General features: G+C 37.6%; 1 protein-coding gene across 1 annotated transcript in view; it reads left to right on the forward strand.

The window, feature by feature from the left end:
- Positions 1-11024: 11024 nt before the first annotated feature.
- Positions 11025-21693, forward strand: part of CNTN5 (contactin 5) — a 577721-nt gene continuing 567052 nt past the window's right edge. The window contains exon 1 of the mRNA XM_064289547.1: positions 11025-11325. Coding sequence (XP_064145617.1) covers positions 11025-11325 — 301 coding nt within the window. The remainder of the gene's footprint in view (positions 11326-21693) is intronic.

Genomic DNA, 21693 nt, shown 5'->3' on the forward strand with positions numbered 1-21693 from the left:
TGTTAATTTAATCCAGGTCATCTAACTCTAGAGCCTACATTGCAAACAGGTTTACTGGCAGAGCTGCTCTCAGCCAAAAAAAAAACAAAATCAATGCAATGAATGCATAGGGTGTAGATGGAAGACATATACATCAGAGAGAGCATACTGGAACCCAGCTGTGATGGCAGCGCTGTAAAAATATAAAACACAGTTTTTTCCCTCCAGGCAGCCTGCTTTCTTCTTGTTCTTTTTTTAAATTTTTCTTTATGATATTTTATCATAGCTTTTAGTTTTATGTATTTTTAGAATAATTTTATGTTTCTATTGTTTCTCTGCTAATATTCTACAAATTGGCAGTCCTCTACCAATACTCCTGAATTGTAAATTCCATGAAGGCAGCCACCGTGAGTGTTTTACTTATAGCTGTATTCTCAGTTCCTAACTCATAGCAGGAACTCAACAAAGATTTATTGAAAAAAATGAGTGCATGCTAAATGAGGAAGGGGAGCTTTGGGGAGAAGATGATTTTAAGGTTACTAGAAGGATGCAAAGAGTTATGTGTAGGAATCTAGTAAGAAAATTCAATTCATCAGAGTGTTGCTCAGCATTTCTATTTCACTGAGCCTCTTTAGCATCCCATGTGTAGAATTTAGGGCCAAACTACCCTTATATTTCTAAAAGCGACAGGCTTTGGGGTGATGACAAAACAGGTTTTGCCAAATAAAATTTACCGAATAATTTATTCCAGAAGATGCCTTTCAACTACAGAGGTCAGGATCTTTTCAGGAGCTGAGAGGCAGAACCACTAAGGGAGAGTGAGTAAAAAGTTGTTTACTAGAATCAGGAGTTCATCACGCTTGGTAAAGTACAGGGTCAGTGGAAAAGAGGAAGACTCTCAATGAGATGGATTGACACAGTGGCTGCAATGACTGGCGCAAGCATAACAATGATTGTAAGGATGGTGCAGGACAGGGTAGTGTTTTAGTCTGTGCTACATAGGGTCTCTATGAGTCAGAACCGACTCAACAGCACCTAACAACAGAACTAGGAGTTAGAAAGAGCTGAGGAAAATATTGAAATATCAGAGACTTAAAGCTGATTCCAAGTAACATAGACTAAAGGCAGAAATTATCTGGGAGCTGAAGTTTAAGGAAATCATAGATTGTGTCTGGAAGTAAATGTGCAATGGCATCTTCTCCATGCTATGTGTATTTCCACAGCCTCTTTCCTGTCCTCTCCTACTCCCCTGCCTAGTGTTCTGCACAGAAGCTATATGGATCTAAACTTCCTTCCCCAGTCTTCAGTATCTCAGGAAGAAATACCACCTGTCTTTCAGTAGCTCAATTAAAAAATCTAGGAGCCATCCTTGGTTTCTTTTTCTCACCTTTATAATAGTTTTCATCCAATCCTGAATTTCTTTATTTTTTTCTTTTGCCTAGACTACTACAATATCTTCCTCCTATTTTTCCCTATCTTCCCTTTGTACCTTTCACAAACAGCTGATAGAAACTGTTAAATTATAAATCAAACCTCTTCTATTACAATGGCTTTCTATCATGCAGAAAATATTAGATTCTTACTAGAAGTTACTGGACCTTATGTGATCTAATCTCTGCTTAATTATGTAAACTGTCTACCAATTTCTCCCATGTTCACTGTGCTTCAATCACACTGGTTGGCTTTCTAGTCCATGGCCACACCAATTTTATTCCTAGTGTAGTATCTCTCCGGCTGTTGCAACATTTCATCATGATATTCTGTTATCATTCATCTCTTACAACCCCTTGGAGATCATCCCCACATAAAGTTGCCCTGCCCTCCACTCATTTTGAATAATCTCATACTGTTTTATTTTTATTACAATCTTTGATTCTATCAGACATTACCATACTCGTTTTTTTTGTTGTTTTTTTAATTGCCTGACTCCCCTAGTAGACAAGTTCCATTAAACCTAGTATGGTGCTTGTTTTACTCACTGTTCTCTCCCTGGGACCAAGAAGTAGTACTAGGAACAGAATTAAAGTGAAATTATAATATATTGCCCAAATGAATGCACTGTCCCTGTCTTAGGCAAACTAGGAAATATAATTACCTTGTATGTAGCAGTCTCCCAATAAATAGGTTATGAATGAAATAATACATGACACTTATATCCCAGATCTTACCATGGTTCTGTAGCAACACCCATATATATTATTTTCTATGCCTAAAATGCCTTTCCCCACTCTGTGTGCCCACTGAACTCTTTCTTCTTAAAAATTCAGCTCGTTTCTTTTTCTCAGTGAAGCATTTGGTGTCTCTACCTTCAACCACCACTTAACCACCGTAATCCATCACTTCTCCGTGCCCTCACTTAATCTGTACATACGCTATTACTGCACTGATTATTCTGTATTGAACTTCCTTACTAGATTGTGAGCTCCTTGAGAGAAGAGCTTGAGCCTTATTTTTTTATCTGAGTGCCTGTAACGTGGAGGGCATTCATTAGATGCTTGTTGAATTATGGAATAAAAGGAAATGATGTTTTAAGGATCCAATCTCCATTCTCCCACCTTTCTACCATCATACTAAAGTGACCATGTAGGGCCTTCTAGGCATTTGTTAGAAAGTTGAATTTTACTCTGAATGAGATGACAAACAAATGTATGATTTTGAGCAGAGAAGTAGCATAACATGATCTACATTTTAAAAGAAACAGTATTACTATCTTATTGGAATAGACTGGTGAAATGATGAGAGTGGGGAGGTTATACAAAAAAAAGATAGTAGAAAGTTTGACTAGCATGGTCTGAGTGTTGGTAATGACAAACTTACAAGTTTGGGGTGCATTTTTAAGGTATAGGCAACACAATTTTCTGATGGTTGAAATGAGGCATGTGAGGGAAAAGCAATGTATGACTCCCAGGTTTTTGTCCTAAGTAAACAAGAAAGATATAGTTTCCACTAATGGATATGGTAAAGGCTAAGATTGGACTGAGTTTGGAACTTGTTAAGTAAGAGATGCCTATTAGTCATTCAAGTGGAAATGTCAAGTAGGCAATGAATGTATAAGTCTGATCTAGAGATAAAAATGTGGGACTTGATACAATATGTTCTTAGGTGCTGTCGAATTGGCTCTGACTCATAGTAACCTTATTACAACAGAAGATAACACTGCCCAGGGCTGTGCTATTCTCACCATCATTGCAATGTTTGAGCCCATTGTTGTAGCCAGTGTCAGTCCATCTCACTGAAGGTCTTCCTCTTTTCACTGACCCTCTGCTTTACCAAGCATGATGTCCCTCTCCAAGGACTGGTCCCTCCTGATAACACGTTCAAAGTACACGAGATGAAGTCTTGCCATCCTTGCTTCTAAGGAGCATTCTGGCTGTACTTCTTCCAAGACAGATTTGTTCATTCTTCTGGCAGTGCATGGTATATTCAATATTCTTCACCAACACCATAATTCAAGGGCATCAATTCTTCTTTCGTGTTCCTTATTCATTGTCTAGCTTCCACATGCATATGATATTATTGAAAAGACTGTCTTAGGTCAGGCTCTCCTTAGTCCTCAAATCGACATTTTTGTTTTTTAACACTTTAAAGAGGTCGTTTGCAGCAGATTTTGCCTAATGCAATAGGTCATTTGACTTCTTGACTGCTGCTTCCATGGGTGTCGATTGTGGATCTGAGTAACATGAAATCCTGGACAAAGTCAAGATTTTCTCTGTTTATCATGATGTTGGTTACTGATCCAGTTGAGAATATTTTTGTTTTCTTTATGTTAAAGTGTAATCCATACTGAAGGCTATAGTCTTTGATCTTCACCAGTAAGTGCTTCAAGTCTTCTTTGATTTCAAGCAAGCAGTGTTATTTTATCTGTGCACTGCAGGTTGTTAATGAGTCTTCTTCATTCTTTGTATAGTCAGGCTTCTTGGGTAATTTGTTCAGCATACAGGCGGAATAGAATGGTGAAAGAAATCAAGCCTGACACACATAGTTCAGTTTTTTCATCTTGAGAAATGCCGAGCGTGTTCTTCCCTTTTGGTTTTCTAACTCCAGATCTTTGCACATTCCATTTTGGTCTTTCCTTTCTTTCTTGTCTTTTTAATGACCATTTGCTTTCTTCATGTCTGACATCCTTGATGTCATCCCACAACTCATCTGGACCTCAGCCACCACTGTTCAATTATTCACATCTATTCTTGAAATGGTCTTTAAATTCAGGTGTAATATATTCAAGGTCATACTTTGGCTTTTGTGGACTTGTTCTAATTTTCTTTAGCTTCAACTTGAACTTGCATACAATTGATGGTGTGTTCCACAGTTGTCCCTTGGCCTTTTTCTGACTGATGACACTGAACTTCTCCATCATCTCTTTCCATGGATGAAGTTGATTTGTGTATTCCTGTTGTCCTGTGTATTCCATCTGGCGAGGTCCACAGTATAATTGCCATTTATGTTGTTGAAAAAAGTATTTGCAATGAAGTAGTCATTGGTCTTGAAAATTCTATCGTGATCTCTGGCATCATTTCTATCATGAAGGCCATATTTTTCAACTATCTATCCTTCTTTTTTTCCAACTTTTACATTCCAATCACCAATAATTAACAATGCATCTTGATTGCATATTTGATCAATTTCAGACTGTAGAAGTAGGTACAAAAAAATCTTCAGTTTCTTCATTTTAGCATTAGTGGTTGGTGCGTAAATTTGAGTAATAGTCATTAACTTGTCCTACTTGTAAGTGTATGGATATTATCCTATCACTGACAGTGTTGTACTTCAGGATAGATCTCGAAAAGTGGCACCATTCCTCTTCAATCTGTCATTCCCGGTAGAGTAGACCATATGATTGTCTGATTCATAATGGCCAACACCAGTCCATTTCAGCTCACTAATGTCTAGGATATCAATGTTTATGTGTTGCATTTCATTTTTAACAATTTCCAGTTTTCCTAGATTCATACTTGGTGCATTGTACATTCCAGTTACTACTGGATGTTTGCAGTTGTTTCTTCTCCTTTTGAGTCGTGTTACAGTATACATGGTATGTAAAATATCATCTTATAAACTATATTAGATCATTTAAGAGATAATTTAGATGAAGAAAGCATGTGTCCTAGGGTACAACTTCCTAGAAGTTGAGGAGACAAAGAAGAAATAACAAAGGAGATAAGAAGTGGCCAAATAAAAAAAAAAAAAAAAAAACCATTTTGGAGTCAATTCTGATCCATACTGACCCTATAGAACAGAGTAGAACTGCTCCATAGGGTTTTCAAGGAGCAGCTGGTGGATTCAAACTGCCATTTTTTTTGGTTAGAAGCCACAGCTCTTAACCACTGTGCCACAAGGACTCCAAGGAGTGGCCAGTGATATAGAAATGAAACCATGAGAATGCAGTATCCTGGAACTATGTTAAGAAAATACTTCAAGGAGAAAGGAATGGTAAACTGAGTTGAGTACTGTTAGTATGTCTAGTATGGTGAAAACTGATAATTAGATTTAGCAATGGCCTGGTCATTTTTGAAGGAGTTCTGGTGGTGCAAGTGGCGCTTAAACACTTTGCTGCTAATGGAAATGTCAGTGATTTTAACCTGCCAGCTGCTCTGTGGGAGAAAGATGTGGCAGTCTGCTTCTGTAAAGATTTACAGCCTTGGAAACCCTAGGAAGTAGTTCTACTCTGTCCTATAGAGTCTCTATCAGTTGGAATCGACTCCACGATAGTGAGTGTGGGTCTAGTCATTTTTAACTTTTAAAAGAGATGTTATGGTGAAGTGATATAAACAAGATTACTTGAGACAGGTTCACAAGAGAATGAGAGGTGAGGAACTGAATAAAGTGACCATAGATTGCTCTTTTAAAGAAGTTTTGCTATAAAGAAAAATAGAAGAAGGGAAAACAGCAAAATGAGCATAGTTTTTGTTTGTTTCTTCATTTTTAAGGTTAGAGAAATGCTTTTATAGTTAGGGGATTGATCTAATAAAGAGATAAAAACTGATGTTTAAAGAAAGAGGGAATTTGCTGGATGGATATCCTTGACAACTCAAGATGGAATGGAATGGGATTCAATATCTACAAGTAGAGTGGTTGATTTTCGTAGGTGACTTTCAATAATCAATGAATTCATAGTATAACAATGAAAGGAAAGCAGAGTGTTGGATGGAGATGTAGGTGGAGGGAGCATGTGGAAAACTCTTTCTTGTGATTGCTTCTATTTTCTCAGTGAAAGAGGAAGTGTTGCCATCAGGAAGGTAGATTAGGTATGGGGCTTGAGAAGAGGGGATAAAATGTAAAATATTCATCCAAGAGGGCGGGAGGGAAGTGTGGTAGTATTGCCAAGAAGTGCTAAAGTCCCACTGGAGGTTAATTATCATGAAGTGAGACCTTTAAGCATAATTTTATATTTATCTCTAGGCTCGTCCAGAAGCAGAGTAAGTTGATAAAAAAAAAAAAAAAAGTTGATAGTTGGATTTAAACTAGATAGATGTTTTAGCTTATGAAGACAATAGAGGGAGGAGGCATTGTGGTTGAAAGTGAATTGAAGGGAATGAGTAATGTATCATGGACTCTAGAATGTGCGAGAACAGAGTTGAGGAAAAGAGTGTGTTGGGGAGGGTGGAGTGTAGGACAGTGAAAGGTATTAGGGTAGGTGGGTTGTAAGTCTTGAAGGAGTTGAGAGCCTAGAGATACTAGAGAGAAAGAGTTGGAATTGACAGAAAAGCAAACAGTTTAAGGGACACAGTTATTTTTCAGTCTCAACAGAGCCCTGTGTTTGTTAACTCAATTCAGTCCCCCAAAGTTGGAGCTTAAACAAAGTAGCATAAATGAAACATTACTCTCCCATTTACTTTTATTAATATACCTATTTTCCAGAATTGAGGTTCTTCAAAACCAGGGTTTGAGGAGTGGTAAAACTAGAGCTATCAGAGAAAGGGACTGGGCAGCTAAGAAGCCATCAGTCAGGAGCATTAAAAATATTTCTAAGAGAGGGAGAAACCTCACAGAATTGATAGTCAGTTACACTCGGACCAAAACTAAGGGAGGCTACAGTTTGAGGCTGGAGTCTATATGTCAAATGTAATGAAAATATTCTAGACTTTCTCTGTTGTTGTTGCTAGTTACCATCAAGCCAGCTCCAACTCATGATGACCTTATGTATAACGGAATGAAATGTTGGCCCATTTGGTGCCATCCTCAAAATCGTTGGTATGTTTGTGCCCATTGTTGCAGTTATTGTGTCGATCCAACTCATTGAGAGTTTCCCTCTTTTTCACTGACCCTCTACCAAACATGATGTCCTTTTCTAGCAATTGTTCTTTCCTAAAGATATGTCCAACATAAGCAAGATGAAATCTCGCCATCCTCACTTCGAAAAAGCATTCTGTCAGTACTTCCTCCAAGACTGATTTGTTCATTCTTTTGGCTGTCCGTGGTATATTAACTGTTCTTCGCCAACATCACAGTTAGAATGTGTCAATTCTTCTTTGATCTTCCTTTTTCATTGACCCGTTTTCACATTCATATGAGGCTGTTGAAAAGATTATGCCTTAGATCAGGTGCACCATGGTCATCAAAGTGACATCTTTGCTTTTTAACACTTCAAAGAGATCTTTTAAATCAGATTTGCCTAATGCGATGCATCATTTAATTTCTTGACTGGTGTATTATGGGCAAATGTATAGATACCAAAGCTTTTTCCCTCCTCATATGCATAATTTAATGATATCAGTTGTGTTAATCATGTGCAACCATCAATAATTGTTGCCAAATTTTCTATCACCATAAACAGAAATTCACTGCTTTCTAAGCAGTGATTACCCCATTTATAGAGACCGAAGTTTATTAGTGGTTAAGAGGGGTGTTAGGAGTGTTAGGGAGGGGGCAAGTGGGAGCTATTCCTCAGAGCCACTGAACTTCTGCCAAGAGTGATGGAAAAATTTAGAAATGGAAGTGGTGATGGTTGCATAACATGAATGCAGTTAATGTCACTGAATTGTATATGTAGAAAATGTTGAAATGGCAAATATTTTGTTACATACATACACTTACCACAATTTAAAAAAAATAGTTAACAACAAAAAAGAAATAATTTTTTCTGGAAAGCATTTTTCTGGTGACCTTAACTGAACTAGGGTATTCTCCACTTATATAAGCCCATAGCTTCTGGAGATTTCTTCTAAATCACATTGGATTAAAATTGCATGCATACATACCTTTCTTCTCCACTAGATCAAAAGCTCTTCAAAAGCTGAGACAGTATTTTATTCACTTTTGTATCCTTAGCATTTGGCAACTAGTAAATTCTCAATACATGCTTGCTGAATAAATGAATGAATAAAAGGATTGCCAGAATTCTAGTAAATAGCTTTTGGTTTGCCTTAATTGATGGAAAGGGAATCTCCACAACAGATGCAACTGATTGCATAGCAAATGAGGCCCTGGTGTGGGGCTCACAGCCAAATTAGCGTTTGGCTGATCTCTATTTACATGGAATAGCATGAGCCAACTTCTGTACCACTTGGGTAGTATGTATTATGTTAAAAATATATATAAGATTTGCAACCATGATGATGAATCTAGCTTTTTAGAACCTCATTATGATCCTTCTAGTTTTCTACTGATCATCCTTATCTGGCTTTAAGAACTAGAAAACATATTCCCGTGCTTCGTTTTTATGTTTAACACTGGCATAGGATAGTTATTTTTTTTATAAGGTTTTTAAAAACCTCTTTAAAATGTTAAAAAGCTAAAGAAATCACTTTGAGTACTAAGGTGTGACTGACCCAACCCAGGGTATTTTCAATTACTTCATAAGCATGTGAGAGCTGGACAACGAATAAGAAAGACCACAGAAGAATTTACGCCTTTAAATTATGGTGTTGGCAAAGAATATTGAATATACCACGGACTGTCAAAGGAACAAATAAATCCGTCTTGGAAGAAGTACAGCCAGGATGCTCCTTAGAAGCAAGTATGGAAAGACTTCATTTCACATTTATCAGGCGGGAGGAGTCCTTGGAGAAGGACATCATGTTTGGTAAAATAGAGGGTCAGTGAAAAAGAAGACCCTCAACAAGATGGATTGACACAGTGGCTGTGTCAACAATCACGAGGATGGCGCAGGACTGTGCAGTGTTTCATTCTGTTGTACACGGTGTTGCTATGCGTTGGGACCAACTAAAAAAAAAACCCAAACCCAGTGCCATCGGAGATGGCGCCTAATAACACAACAATATGGCAGGCAGTTAAAATACAAAGCAACAGACTGCTCTGAGGAATGAATAGGTTCGGAGACTACAACTACGAACTACCTTAAAGGAAAACTCATTCCCTTTTTATTACTTTATACCTCTGGGTGCCAGAAATTGCATTTAATTCATGGTTTTAAAAGAGATTTTATGTCTACCCATGATCTGTTCTCACACAGCTTGCCCAGGAGAGGTTAGCTATTTTCAGTTAAAATTGATCCACCTTCACCAGACTCTTGGTTGAGCAGTGAAGATTAAAGTACATGAATCTCTTAACAACTCCTGATGGGCTTAGATTACACATATCACATTCATTATATGTGGAAAACATCTAAAAATATACTTTTTTGAGTGTCAGAGAAATCATATTTACTATTTCACAGAACAGAAAATGTTAAACCTAATTTAATGCTTAAAACCCAAAATAACAAGGAAAAAAAAAAGGTACTTGCATTCCAAAATATATCCTTGAGGCAGTATAATGACTCTAAGTAATTATAATTACGAGAAAGCTTACTGACGAAGAAATTTTTTTTTTTTTTTTTACCTAAAATTAAGTTAAAACCCAACCCAGTGCCGTTGAGTCAATTCCAACTCATAGCGACCCTATAGGACAGAGTAGAACTGCCTCATAGAGTTTCCAAGGAGCACCTAGCGGATTTGAACTGCCGACCTTTTGGTTAGCATTCATTAAGTTCAAGTTCTACTGTATCAGATGTGCAGAATAAAAATGTCTGATTCTTTAAAATATTTCCAAAATCAGCAAATGGTTCAGATGAATTGATGTTGGACGTAGAAAAATAGCCCAATTCCTAGTTGCTTAGAATGTATTATAATTTTTTTTTTTTATTTTATCTATATACTAAACTAATTTTCCCCTCTGGACATAAAACAGAGTTAGTTCAATCCACTCAAGAGACTATGTATGCCTTTTCCAGCTGCCAAACTTAGGAATTAAAGTAAAATATGGGAAAGGCATTTCTCAGTAATTGATAAAACAAGGAATTTCATAATAGTATCTCCTCTTGTTTTGTTTTTTTTTTTAATCCCCTCTTGATACTATTAAGTCATATAAACCTGTTGCCATTGAGTCAATTCTGACTCATAGTGACCCTACAGGACAGAGTAGAACTGGCCCATAGAGTTTCCAAGGAGCACCTGGTGGATTCAAACTGCTGACCTTTTGCTTAGCGGCTGTAGCTCTTAACCACTACACCATGGGGGTTTCGTTTAAGTCATATAAATTATGTAATAACAAAATAGACAAAACTAATTTCATCCAAATTTTCATGTTCCATTGTAAATTTGACTGCTTTTCAAAAACATGAGATAATATTTACAGGCTAGTCAAAATACATATGCTGCATTAAACATGTCTTCTACTCCATGATGAAGATCCACTCTGTATTTATAGAATATAAGTGAAAGTCAGGTTTTTAACTTTTTTCTATTTTTAATAATAAAGAATGAACTCATCTAAGATATGTGAATGAGTATTTTAATATTAAGGCAAACTCAAAAAAGTTAATTCCCAAACATTCCTGATAAAGAAAGCAAAAGAAATTGAGCTTTTGGATCTCTTCACCCCCTTTCTTTGCCTTTCTTTCTTCCTTCCTTCCTCCCTTTCTTCCTACGGCTTCTTCCCTCTCTCTTCCTATCCCTCCCTCCCTTCCTTTTTCCTTTCTTTCCTACAGAATCGCAATGTTATAACCAATAGAATTTACAGAAAATATTCTAAAAAAATAACGTTTTAATTTTTCCACTTTCAAAGCAGTTTGTATTTGGTTGCAGCTCCAAGGAAGATTTTCAACAATGTCATCTGAAGAAACAATAGGAAAAAAAAAAAAAAAACTGCTTAGAATCCACTTTTTTTTTTTTTTTTCTGTTACAGAATATTCTGAAGCTCTTCCTAGTCTCCCTACTTCATATGCTGCTTTGCTAAGAATTAAGAAAAGTTCATCTGCAGCCCTCTTTGGCTCAAAGACCAGACCACGATATAGCAGTCCTTCATTAGGAACATTGAGTGTTTCTTCACCCAGTTGGCGAGGGGCAGCTCAGCCTTATTATTCTCCCATCAATCTTTATCATTCCTCAGAAGCCTTCAAACAAGATGGTAAGTTTATTCTCCACTTGACATGTCTTTCAGGATTCTTTATGCATTTCACTATTATTTAACTATACCTTATACCAGTCCTGATTTAGAATTAAGATTAAATAAACTCTCATATACTGAGAGTAAAAACTACAAAATTTTCTGGAGGACAATTTGGTAATGAATATCAGGAGCCTTAAAATAGTCATATCTTTCAGTCCAGTGGTTTCATTTCCAGAAATGTCTACTGCATAAGGAAATAATAAGCAATGCATACAAAAATATATGCATACAATTAGCATTATTTCTATGAGTGAAAAATAAGAAACAATCTAAATGCCCAACACTATTGGAGCCCTCATAGCACAGTGTTAAGAGTTCAGCTGCTAACCAAAATGTCGACAGTTCGAATCCACCAGCCGCTCCTTGGAAATTCTATGGGATAGTTCTACTCTGTCCTATAGGGTAGTTATGAGTTGGGATGGACTCGATGACAATGGTTTTTGGTGTATGCAACTATTAAAATTATGATTTGATAGAGAACATTTTCTAGATGTTCTCTAACTTTGTCATTTTAGATATGCCAATGAAACAGTACAAAGTTATTTAACAGTCAGAGAGAATCACTAGTGCTTATTACCTGGCTGTGTGTTACCAAAAAAAAAAAAAAAAACTGTTGCCCATCCAGTCAATTCCAACTCATAGAGACCCTACAGGACAGAGTAGAACTGCCCCTTACAGTTTCCAAGGAGCACCTGGTAAATTCAAACTGCTGACCTTTTGGTTAGCAGCCCTGGCACTTAACCACTACCACACCAGGGTTTCCAGCTGTGTATTAAGCCCTTTTAAATAGCTTATTTCCTTTACTCTCTCAATAAATAAAAAATAAATAAATAAATATGAGGTGAATATTCTTACTGCCTTTGTTTTTGTTTTTTACAGAAATGGAAACTCAGGGTCATGTTGCTGATAAGTAGAGCCAGTTTTCATTCACATTATTAACTGATTTGAAGCCCAGTAGTCTTTGGGCTGCAGGATTCCTGGGTGGCACAGACAATTAAGCACTCAACCACTAGCCGAAAGAATGGCAGGTTAAACCCACTCAGAAGCACCTTGAAAGACAGGCCTGTTCATCTGCTTCCAAAAGGTCACAGCCTTGAAACCCTATGGAGCAGCTCTACTCTGCATACATGGGGTCGCCTTGAGTCAGAATTGACTTGATGGCAACTAACAACAGCAACACTCTTTGGGCTACCTTTCAACAATGGCTGATGAAGGACTGAACATTTAAAATACACATTTTGCAAGAACTAAACTCCTGGACCAATTTTAGAAATGCCAGATTAGGCTGTGATGCCAAGTACAGGCAAAGTCATTCCTCATAACTATACCAATTGCTGCCATGTAGAACATCATCTCTAAATGTTGGAATTGAATTTTTTTTTTAAGCATAGTGTTAGCATCCTGTAAATATGTCCTATTTTTCAAAATATTTGTACTTAGTATAACTTTCAAACATCCCAGTATATTAATTCTAACATCAGATGCAACCAGGAAGAGATGTTCTTTCAGCATTATTGTTTTATGGGCTAACACCAAAGTAGAGTAGGAACAATGAGCTACTATAATACCCCCCCCCAAAAAAAGAACTATTTTCCATAGGGTCAATACTGGCTCATAGCAGTGCTATAATATTTGGTATAATTTGATACCAAATAGTTCTACTCCTCGGTTCCCTCGTTCCAAATAGAAGTTAAAATAACTGACAATGATAACTAAAATACATGAAAATGTTGAAAACAATAAACAGTGGGATGTAAAAAGGAGGCAGGCATGAAACTATTTCAAAGTGTCTGCTGTACATGCCTATATACTTACTGAAAGATGGTCCCATTTCAGGTAATTAGCAGTCAAGGGAAAGAAAAAAAAAGTCTAGGTAATTATATATTTCCCAGCGTTTCAAAGATTAAAGTGAAATTGGTATTTAGTAGAAGTACAATTATTTTCAACATCAAGGTCAGCCAATTTTTTTCTGGTGGCTCCTCATTAAGAGTTTACTCTGATGCAATGGTCGGTAACCTGAACTTTGTTCTTAGTACATACATCATAAGGAGTTTCATGTGCTTCAGCAAAGGCAGATGAAACCTAAACATCGACAAAAAATAAGAAGTGATTCTCTGTAACAGTGTTTCCCAGTCTTTAATATACATGCAAATCACTTGGGACTCTTGTTAAACTATAGATTCCCTCTCAATAGATCTGGCTTATAGTCTGCTTTTGTAACAAACTCCCAGGTGATGCCAATGCTGCAAGCCTGTGGACCATACTGTGAGTAGAAAGGACCTAGGCTAGGAACCAATATAATATAATTTCAGGTACTTTGTTGATCTAGTTTAATACAGATTAAAGTATTAGGAATAATGAATATTCTACACGCGTTCCAAGGAATCACCCATAACTATTGCTTTCTTATCTGACCATTTGATAGATATTGGCTGGATATGACTTTGAGTTTCTTCTGACAAGAACCTGACATATGGCTCTTGTCAGGTAATTCCCCTAGCTTTAATAGAAAGTAAACCTGGGTTGACATGTGAAAAATGAGAAAATTAACAGACCCTGAATAGAAAGTCATCTCACTTCTGCTCAGAATGAGGCCAAGAAGTACCCCAGATAGAGCTAAGATTTTTCTGAGAAACGTAAAATCCCAGTTTGCAGAACAACTTGCGTCAGAGTAGAAGTACGCGCCATAGGGTTTTCAATGGCTGATTTTTTTAAAGTAGATCACCAGGCCTTGCTTTGGGTTCTGCTCTTGGTGGAGTAGAACCGCAGATCTTTTTGGTTAGCAGCTATGTGCGTTCACCATTTGTACCACGCAAGGACTCCTTAGGCATTGTGTAGGATTTTATCTTACAAATTAACAGAGGGGTACTCAGGTTTGTTCTGCTTAAATTCATTTAATTTATTGCAAGGTAGTCATGGCAAGGCATGCAAATAAAATCTTACAACACTTATTTAGAATCGGAGAATCAGAATTAACTATTACAATGTTAGTTCAATGGTTAGAGTTCAAATCTTTAGACTTCAGGGCTTCACCTTTACGGAGAGGTCTCTGGAGGAAGGCTTAACCACAACTGGAACTCTGAGGAGGTCCCTAGTAGAGAGGATTCAAGGTCAAAGATGGATAGAATCTCAGTTCCCTCTCTTCCACCTTCAGTGAGTGACCAGACACTTAAGATTTATATGTGAATTTGTCACCTTGGCTCCACACAACGAGAGCCAGTATGATGTCAAAATGTATACTGTTACATCTTTTCTACAGAGTTTGAGAGTAGCCAAATGACCCATCATCTCTTCAAGGTTAGAAATTAGGAAAGTTGTTTAGATTTATGTTTAAGTGGTGGTTTGTAATGATTAACTGTGCTTCATCTTTTTTTCTTTTTATTTTAAGTGAAAGTTTGCACATCAAGTCAGTCTTTCATATAAAACCTAATATAAATCTTGCTATATATTCCTAGTTGTGCTCCCCCTAATGAGACAGCACATTCCTTCCCTCCAGCCTGTGTTTCCGTGTCCATTTAGCCAGCTTCTGTCCCCCTTGGCCTTCACATCTCCTCTCCAGACAGGAGCTGCCCAGATAGTCTCATGTGTCTACTTGATCCAAAAAGTCCACTCCTTACCAGTATCATTTTCTGTCTTGTAGTCCAGTCCCACCCTTGTCTGGAGAGTTGGCTTCGAGAATGGTTCCTGTCTTGGGCTAATACGTCTGGGAACCATGACCTCCGGGATCCCTCTGGTCTCAGTCAGACCATTAAGTCTGGTCTTTTCACTAGAATTTGGGATCTGCATCCCACTGCTTTCCTGCTTCTTCAGGGATTCTCTGTTTGCTCCCTGTCAGGGCAATCATCGATTGTAGCTGGGTACCATCTAGTTCTTCTGGTCTCAGGCTGATATTGTTCTTTGATTTATGTGGCCCATTCTGACTCTTGGGGTCGTACTTGCCTTGTGTCTTTGGTGTTCTTCATTCTCCTTTGCTCCAGGTGGGTTGAGACCAATTGTTGCATCTTAGATGGCCACTTGCTAATGTTTAAGACCCCAGATGCCACTGTCCAAAATGGGATGCAGAATGTTTTCTTAATAGTTTTTATTACGCCAGTTGACTTAGATGTCCCCTGAAACCCTGGCTCCCAAACTCCGTCACCTGTGCGGCATCTTTTTTAACACAGCATGTCAGGTCACAGTGAACTTAAAAGTTGTTATGTCCTTTATAGACGTCACACGCTTCTATGTTTCTATGTCTAAGTTGAGAAATTTTCTAAATAACTTTCTTATGACCTACAGGCTACTAATGGCTTACAGTTAATGTTAGAAAGTCTCACAAAGTTATATGTATTTTTATTTCTAACTTCTTATTATGTGTGTTTATACATATGTATTTTGACAGCAAAATAGTAACATATGCCTTATGGGATTTGAGATCTTTATAGAAACATACAAAACAATAGGGAAGATAAAACCAAACCCACTGCTGTCAAGTCAATTCCAACTCGTAGCGACCCTGTAGGACAGAGTACAACTGCCCCATAGAGTTTCCAAAGAGCACCTGATGGATTTGAACTGCTGACCTTTTGGTTAGCAGCCATAGCTCTTAACCAGTACACCACCAGGGCTGCCTACGGAAGACAGATGACTTCAATTTTGTTTTTGATATTTTATTTCTTTCAAAAAAAAACTGAAACAAATATGATGATGTCTACAGTAGGCAACTTCTAAAATGGCTAGCAATAATCCTGATTTCCTTGTATTTACTCCTTTGTGTAATTCCTCCCCCTTGACTGTGAGCTGGACCTAGTAACTTTTTTCTGGACAGTATGGCAAAAGAAATTGTATACGACTTCGGACAAGAATCTGGCTTCCATCTGGTTTGCCTTCTGTTGCTTTCTGGCTTACTTACCTGATGGAAGTCAGCTATCATGTTGTGAGCTGCCAATGGAGAGGCCCTTGTAGCAAGAACTGAGACAGCCTCCAACAGCCAATGAGTAACTGAGGCCCTCAGTCCAACAACCCATGAGGAACAGAATAGAATTCTGCTAATAATCATGTAAGTGAGCTTGGAAGTGGTTCTTTACTCAATAGAACCTTGAGATGAGACTGCAGCTCTGCGTCGTAAAAGACACGGAGGTAGAGGACTCAGTTAAGCCACGACTGGTTTTACTGACCCACAGAAACTGTGAGATAATAAACATGTAAGCCTTGTTAATTTTGTTGGTATTCTCTTAATCATCCTTACCATAATTCTATATTTTTACAGAGGACTCTTCTCACATTATCGTAGTTTCAAAGTTTTCTACATGAATTTCATTTATTTTAATTTTCTGTCTCATTTGTGATCATCTCAATAGGCTGGCTTTTTTCTCTAAGCAGGCAATCCTATTTAGGCAAGGCTTGCTTATTCCGGCACTGATTATGCATTGTTCTTTGTTTTTCTTTGTATTCTTCAGAAGACCTACTTTTTAGTTTAGTTGTTATACCAACAGATGCTATGGAAAACCTGGAGAAAAAAAAAGCAAATGCTGAAAGTAGAAGAGATAAAATTCCAATCTTCTATTTCACTTCTTAATAGTCTATATTAAATAAATTCTAATCTTCTCACATTTTCACTTGTTTATAGTTTTTATCAAATAAATTCCAATCTACTTACTGTTTCATTTGTTAATACTTTATATTAAATGTATTATACTTCCATTTGGAGTCTCTGTGTAGTGCAAACACGTAAACTTTGGACTACTAACCAAAAGGTCGGTAGTTCAAATCTATCCACTGGTACCTTGGAAGACAGGCCTCCGAAAGTATCCTTGAAAACCTTGTGGAGCACAGTTCTACTCTGACACACATTGGATCGCCATGAGTCAGAATTGACTCGGAGGCAACTGATCATACTTCATTTAATCACTTATTAAATTGTGGAGTATTTCAAACAAAAAGAAAGTAATTTGATAAAAGTATCTTGTTCCCTTTATATTGGTTTATTAAATTTTAATATTTTGCCAAATTTGCTTCTTTTTTAACAAAATATTACATATAAATTTGAAAGCTCCTACATATTTCTCTCAGACTCACTGGCTCCTGACATTGAAAAAATTCCTTTACCTACCAAATTTGTTGCCCCATATCCTCAGTATCTTTGGCTAAATTTAATAATCAACATGGTTTATTTCCAGATCTTACATAATATTATAGATTGAATTATGTCTCTCCCAAAATATGGGTTGTAAATTCTAACCCCTATACCTGTGGTTATAATCCCGTTACAGAATGGGTTTTCTTTATTACACTAATGAGGCAGTATTAGTGTAGCCTGTGTTTAAGTCAATCTCTTCTGAAATACAAAAAGAGCAAATTGAGCAAGCAACCAACCAAGCAATCAGAGTTGGGGGAAGATAAATGCCATACTACATGAGATCTCTAAGCAACCAAGAAAAAGAAGCTAAAGCAGACAAGGACCTTCCCCAAGAGCCAACAGAGAGGGAAAGAATTCTCCTAAAGCCAGTGTCCTGAATTCAGGCTTTTCTAGTCTCCTAAACAATGAGAAAGTAAATATCTGTTTGTTAAAGCCTCCACCTTGCAGTGTTTATGTTACAGCAGCACTAGATAATTAAGACACTTGGCAATTCCTGATATAAATATGGGCAACGGTGTCATGGCTCAAAGCAACCTCTGTGTTGAGAATTTTTTGCTGTTTCCTCAAAATATTTTTGGCTAATAAATGTTCTGGGGGAATCAAAACAGAAATTTAAATGGTCTTTTACGGAAATAGGAATTCCCTCTGGAGGGAGAAAATACTATTTCACTTGGAAAATACACTCCTGTATAAATCAAATCACTCTGTTTCTACCAATTTAAGAGTAGAGACCATATTCTAATAAGAGCTTTACAATTTCAAGGCCATTCATTGAAACTTTATTATTTTTTTCTTTATACCCTTATTTTTTAGTGCTGTTGTTATTGTTTCATATTAGTGTGCTTTCCTCTCTAATTTAACTATAGGTCATTTTATCAAAGACCATCTCACATTCTCTCTTTTTTCCTTTTTCAGCACTTACAGCAGTGTAAGGCTTAATAAGAACTTAACAAACATTGTTAAATAAGGGGGCATTTACCTAGAAGACCACTTTCTGTTTCTTGAAACCTATGGTTAGGCTGAATTTATGCACCCTGGTAAAATATCTGCTTGATTTTTTTTTTAACTAACTGTGTCTTTTGGATCATAAGTGAAAAGTAAGAAGAAGTAATGTTCTTCTGTTGACGAAGTTGCCTAGTGGGTTGGCATTTCATCAGTGGTGGCATATGGATTGGTCTACATTCAATCATTTAAGGAAGCAACATAAGACCAAGAACCACTGGTACTAAAAGAAGAAGTTCAAGCTACACTGAAGGCATTGGCAAAAACAAGGCTCCAGGAATTGATGGAATACCAAATAAGAAACTTTAACAAATGGATGCAGCTCTCGAAGCGCTGACTTATGTATGTGAAGAAATTTAGAAGACAGCTAACTGGCCAGCTGATTGAAAGATAACATACATTTGTTTCCATTCTAAAGAAAGGTGATCAAACAGAATGCAAGAATTATCAAACAATATCCTTGATATCACATAGTAGCAAAATTTTGCTGAAGATAATTCCAAAACAAGTGCAGCCATGCATCAACAGGGAACTGTCAGAAGTTCAAGCCAGATTCAGAAGAGGATATGGATACTGATGTCAGATGGATCTTGGCTAACAACAGAGAATGCCAGAAGAATATTTGCCTGTGTTTTAGTGAATATGTGAAGGCATTCTACTGTGCATATTATTACAGATTATGGATAAAATTATAAAGAATGGGGATCCAAAAATATTTAGTTGTGCTCAAGCGGAATCTGTACATGAGTCAAGAGGCAGACGTTCAAACACACAAGAGGATACTGCCTGTTTCAAATTGGAACAGCATGTGGCAGACTTGTATCCTGTTACCATAATCTGTATGCTAAACAAATAATCTGAGAAGCCAGACTATATGAAGAAGAATGCAGCATCAGGGTTGGAGGAAGACTCCTTAACAACTTGTGATATGCAGATGACACAACCTTGCTTGCTGAAAGTGAAGAGGACTTGAAGCACTCACTGATGAAGATAAAAGACTACAGCCTTCAGTATGGATTTGACCTGAACGTAAAGAAAATGAAAATCTTCAGAAATGGACCAATAAGCAACATCATGATAAATGGAGAAAACAATGAAATGGTCAAAGATTTCATTCTACTTGTGCCCACACAGTCAAGAAATCAAATGACGTATTGCAGTAGGCAAGTATGTTGCAAAAGACCTTTTTAAAGTTTTCAAAAGCAAACACATCACTTTAATGACTAAGGTGTGCCTGACCCAAGCTATGGTCTTTTCAATTGCCTAATATGCCCTGGTGGTGCAGTGGTTAAGAGTTCGGCTGCTAACCAAAAGTTGGCAGTTCGAATCCACCAGTCGCTCCTTAGAAATTCTTTGGGGCAGTTCTGCCCTGTCCTGTAAGAGTGTTATGAGTCAAAATTGACTCAACAGCAATGGGGTTAATACGCATGTGAAAGCTGGACAATGAAAAAATAAGACCGAAGAAGAGTTGTTGAATTTGAATTGTGGTGTTGGCAAAGAATATTGAATGTACTATAGATTGCCAGAAAATCAACAAATCAGTCTTAAAAACCCACCCATTGCCAGCAAGTTGATTCCAACTGACAGTGATCCTACAGGACAGAAAAGAACTGCTCCATATGGCTTCCAAGGAGAGCATGGTGGATTCGAACTGCTGACCTTTTGGTTAGCAGCCATAGCTTTTAGCCACTAGGCCACCAGGAAATCAGCCTTAGAAGAAATAAAACTGAAATGCTCCTTAGAAGTGACTATGGCAAAACTTCGTCTTGTTTATTTTAAACACATCATCAGGAAAGACCAGTCCCTAGAAAAGGACATCATGTTTGGTAAAAGGTCAGAGAAAATGAAGGAAACCCATAATGAGATGGCTTGACACAATAGCCACAACAATGGGGTTGAATATATCAAAGATTATGAAGATGGCACAGGACCAGGCACCACGTCTTTCTGTTATACATAAGGTCGCCATCAATATAACCAATTCAAGGGCAACTAGCAACACCATGAGGGAGTCATATGCTATGGCCATACTAGTAAGTAGTAGCATTCCTGAATCATCTGATCACTCTTTCATAGCCACTTCAGAAAATGATTTTTTTAAAAATCTACCAGCCTCTTCAAAAGGACAAATATTGTATAAGACCACTATTATAAGATCTTGAGAAATAGTATAAACTGAGAAAAACACATACTTTTATGGTTATGAGGGGGGGAGGGAGGGAGGGGGGAGAGAGTTATTTACTGATTAGTTAGTAGATAAGAAGTACTTTAGGTGAAGGGAAGGACAATACTCAATACACAGAAGGTCAGCTCAACTGGACTGGACCAAAAGCAAAGAAGTTTCTGGGATAAACTGAATGCTTCAAAGGTCAGCGGAGCAAGGGCGGGGGTTTGGGGACTATGGCTTAAGGGGACTTCTAAGTCAATTGGCAAAATAATTCTATTATGAAAACATTCTGCATCCCACTTTGAAATGTGGCATCTGGGGTCTTAAATGCTAACAAGCGGCCATCTAAGATGCATCAATTGGTCTCAACCCACCTGGATCAAAGGAGAATGAAGAACACCAAGATCACAGTACAACTATGAGCCCAAGAGACAGAAAGGGCCACATGAACCAGAGACTTACATCATCCTGAGACCAGAAGAACTAGATGATGCCCAGCCACAACCGATGACTGCCCTGAAAGGGAGCACAACAGAGAACCCCTGAGGGAGCAGGAAATCAGTGGGATGCAGACCCCAAATTCTCATAAAAAGACCAGACTTAATGGTCTGACTGAGACTAGAGGAATCCTGGCGGTCATGGTCCCCAAACCTTCTGTTGGCCCAGGACAGGAACCATTCCCGAAGACAACTCATCAGACATGGAAGGGTCTGGACAGTGGGTAGGAGAGAAATGATGATGAAGAGTGAGCTACTTGTATCAGGTGGACACTTGAGACTATGTTGGCATCTCCTGTCTGGAGGGGAGATAGGAGGGTAGAGAGGGTTAGAAACTGGCAAAATTGTCACGAAAGGAAAGACTGGAAGGGCTGACTCATTAGGGGGAGAGTAAGTGGGAGTATGGAGTAAGGTGCATATAAGCTTATATGTGACAGACTGACTTGTTTTGTAAACGTTCACTTAAAGCTCAATAAAAATTATTAAAAAAAATAAAAATCTACCAGCCTCTCGCTTCATTCATATCGTGTGTACAAAATTAA

This window comes from Loxodonta africana, chromosome 7 (genome assembly GCF_030014295.1).
Source record: "Loxodonta africana isolate mLoxAfr1 chromosome 7, mLoxAfr1.hap2, whole genome shotgun sequence".
NCBI classification, from domain to species: Eukaryota; Metazoa; Chordata; class Mammalia; order Proboscidea; family Elephantidae; genus Loxodonta; species Loxodonta africana.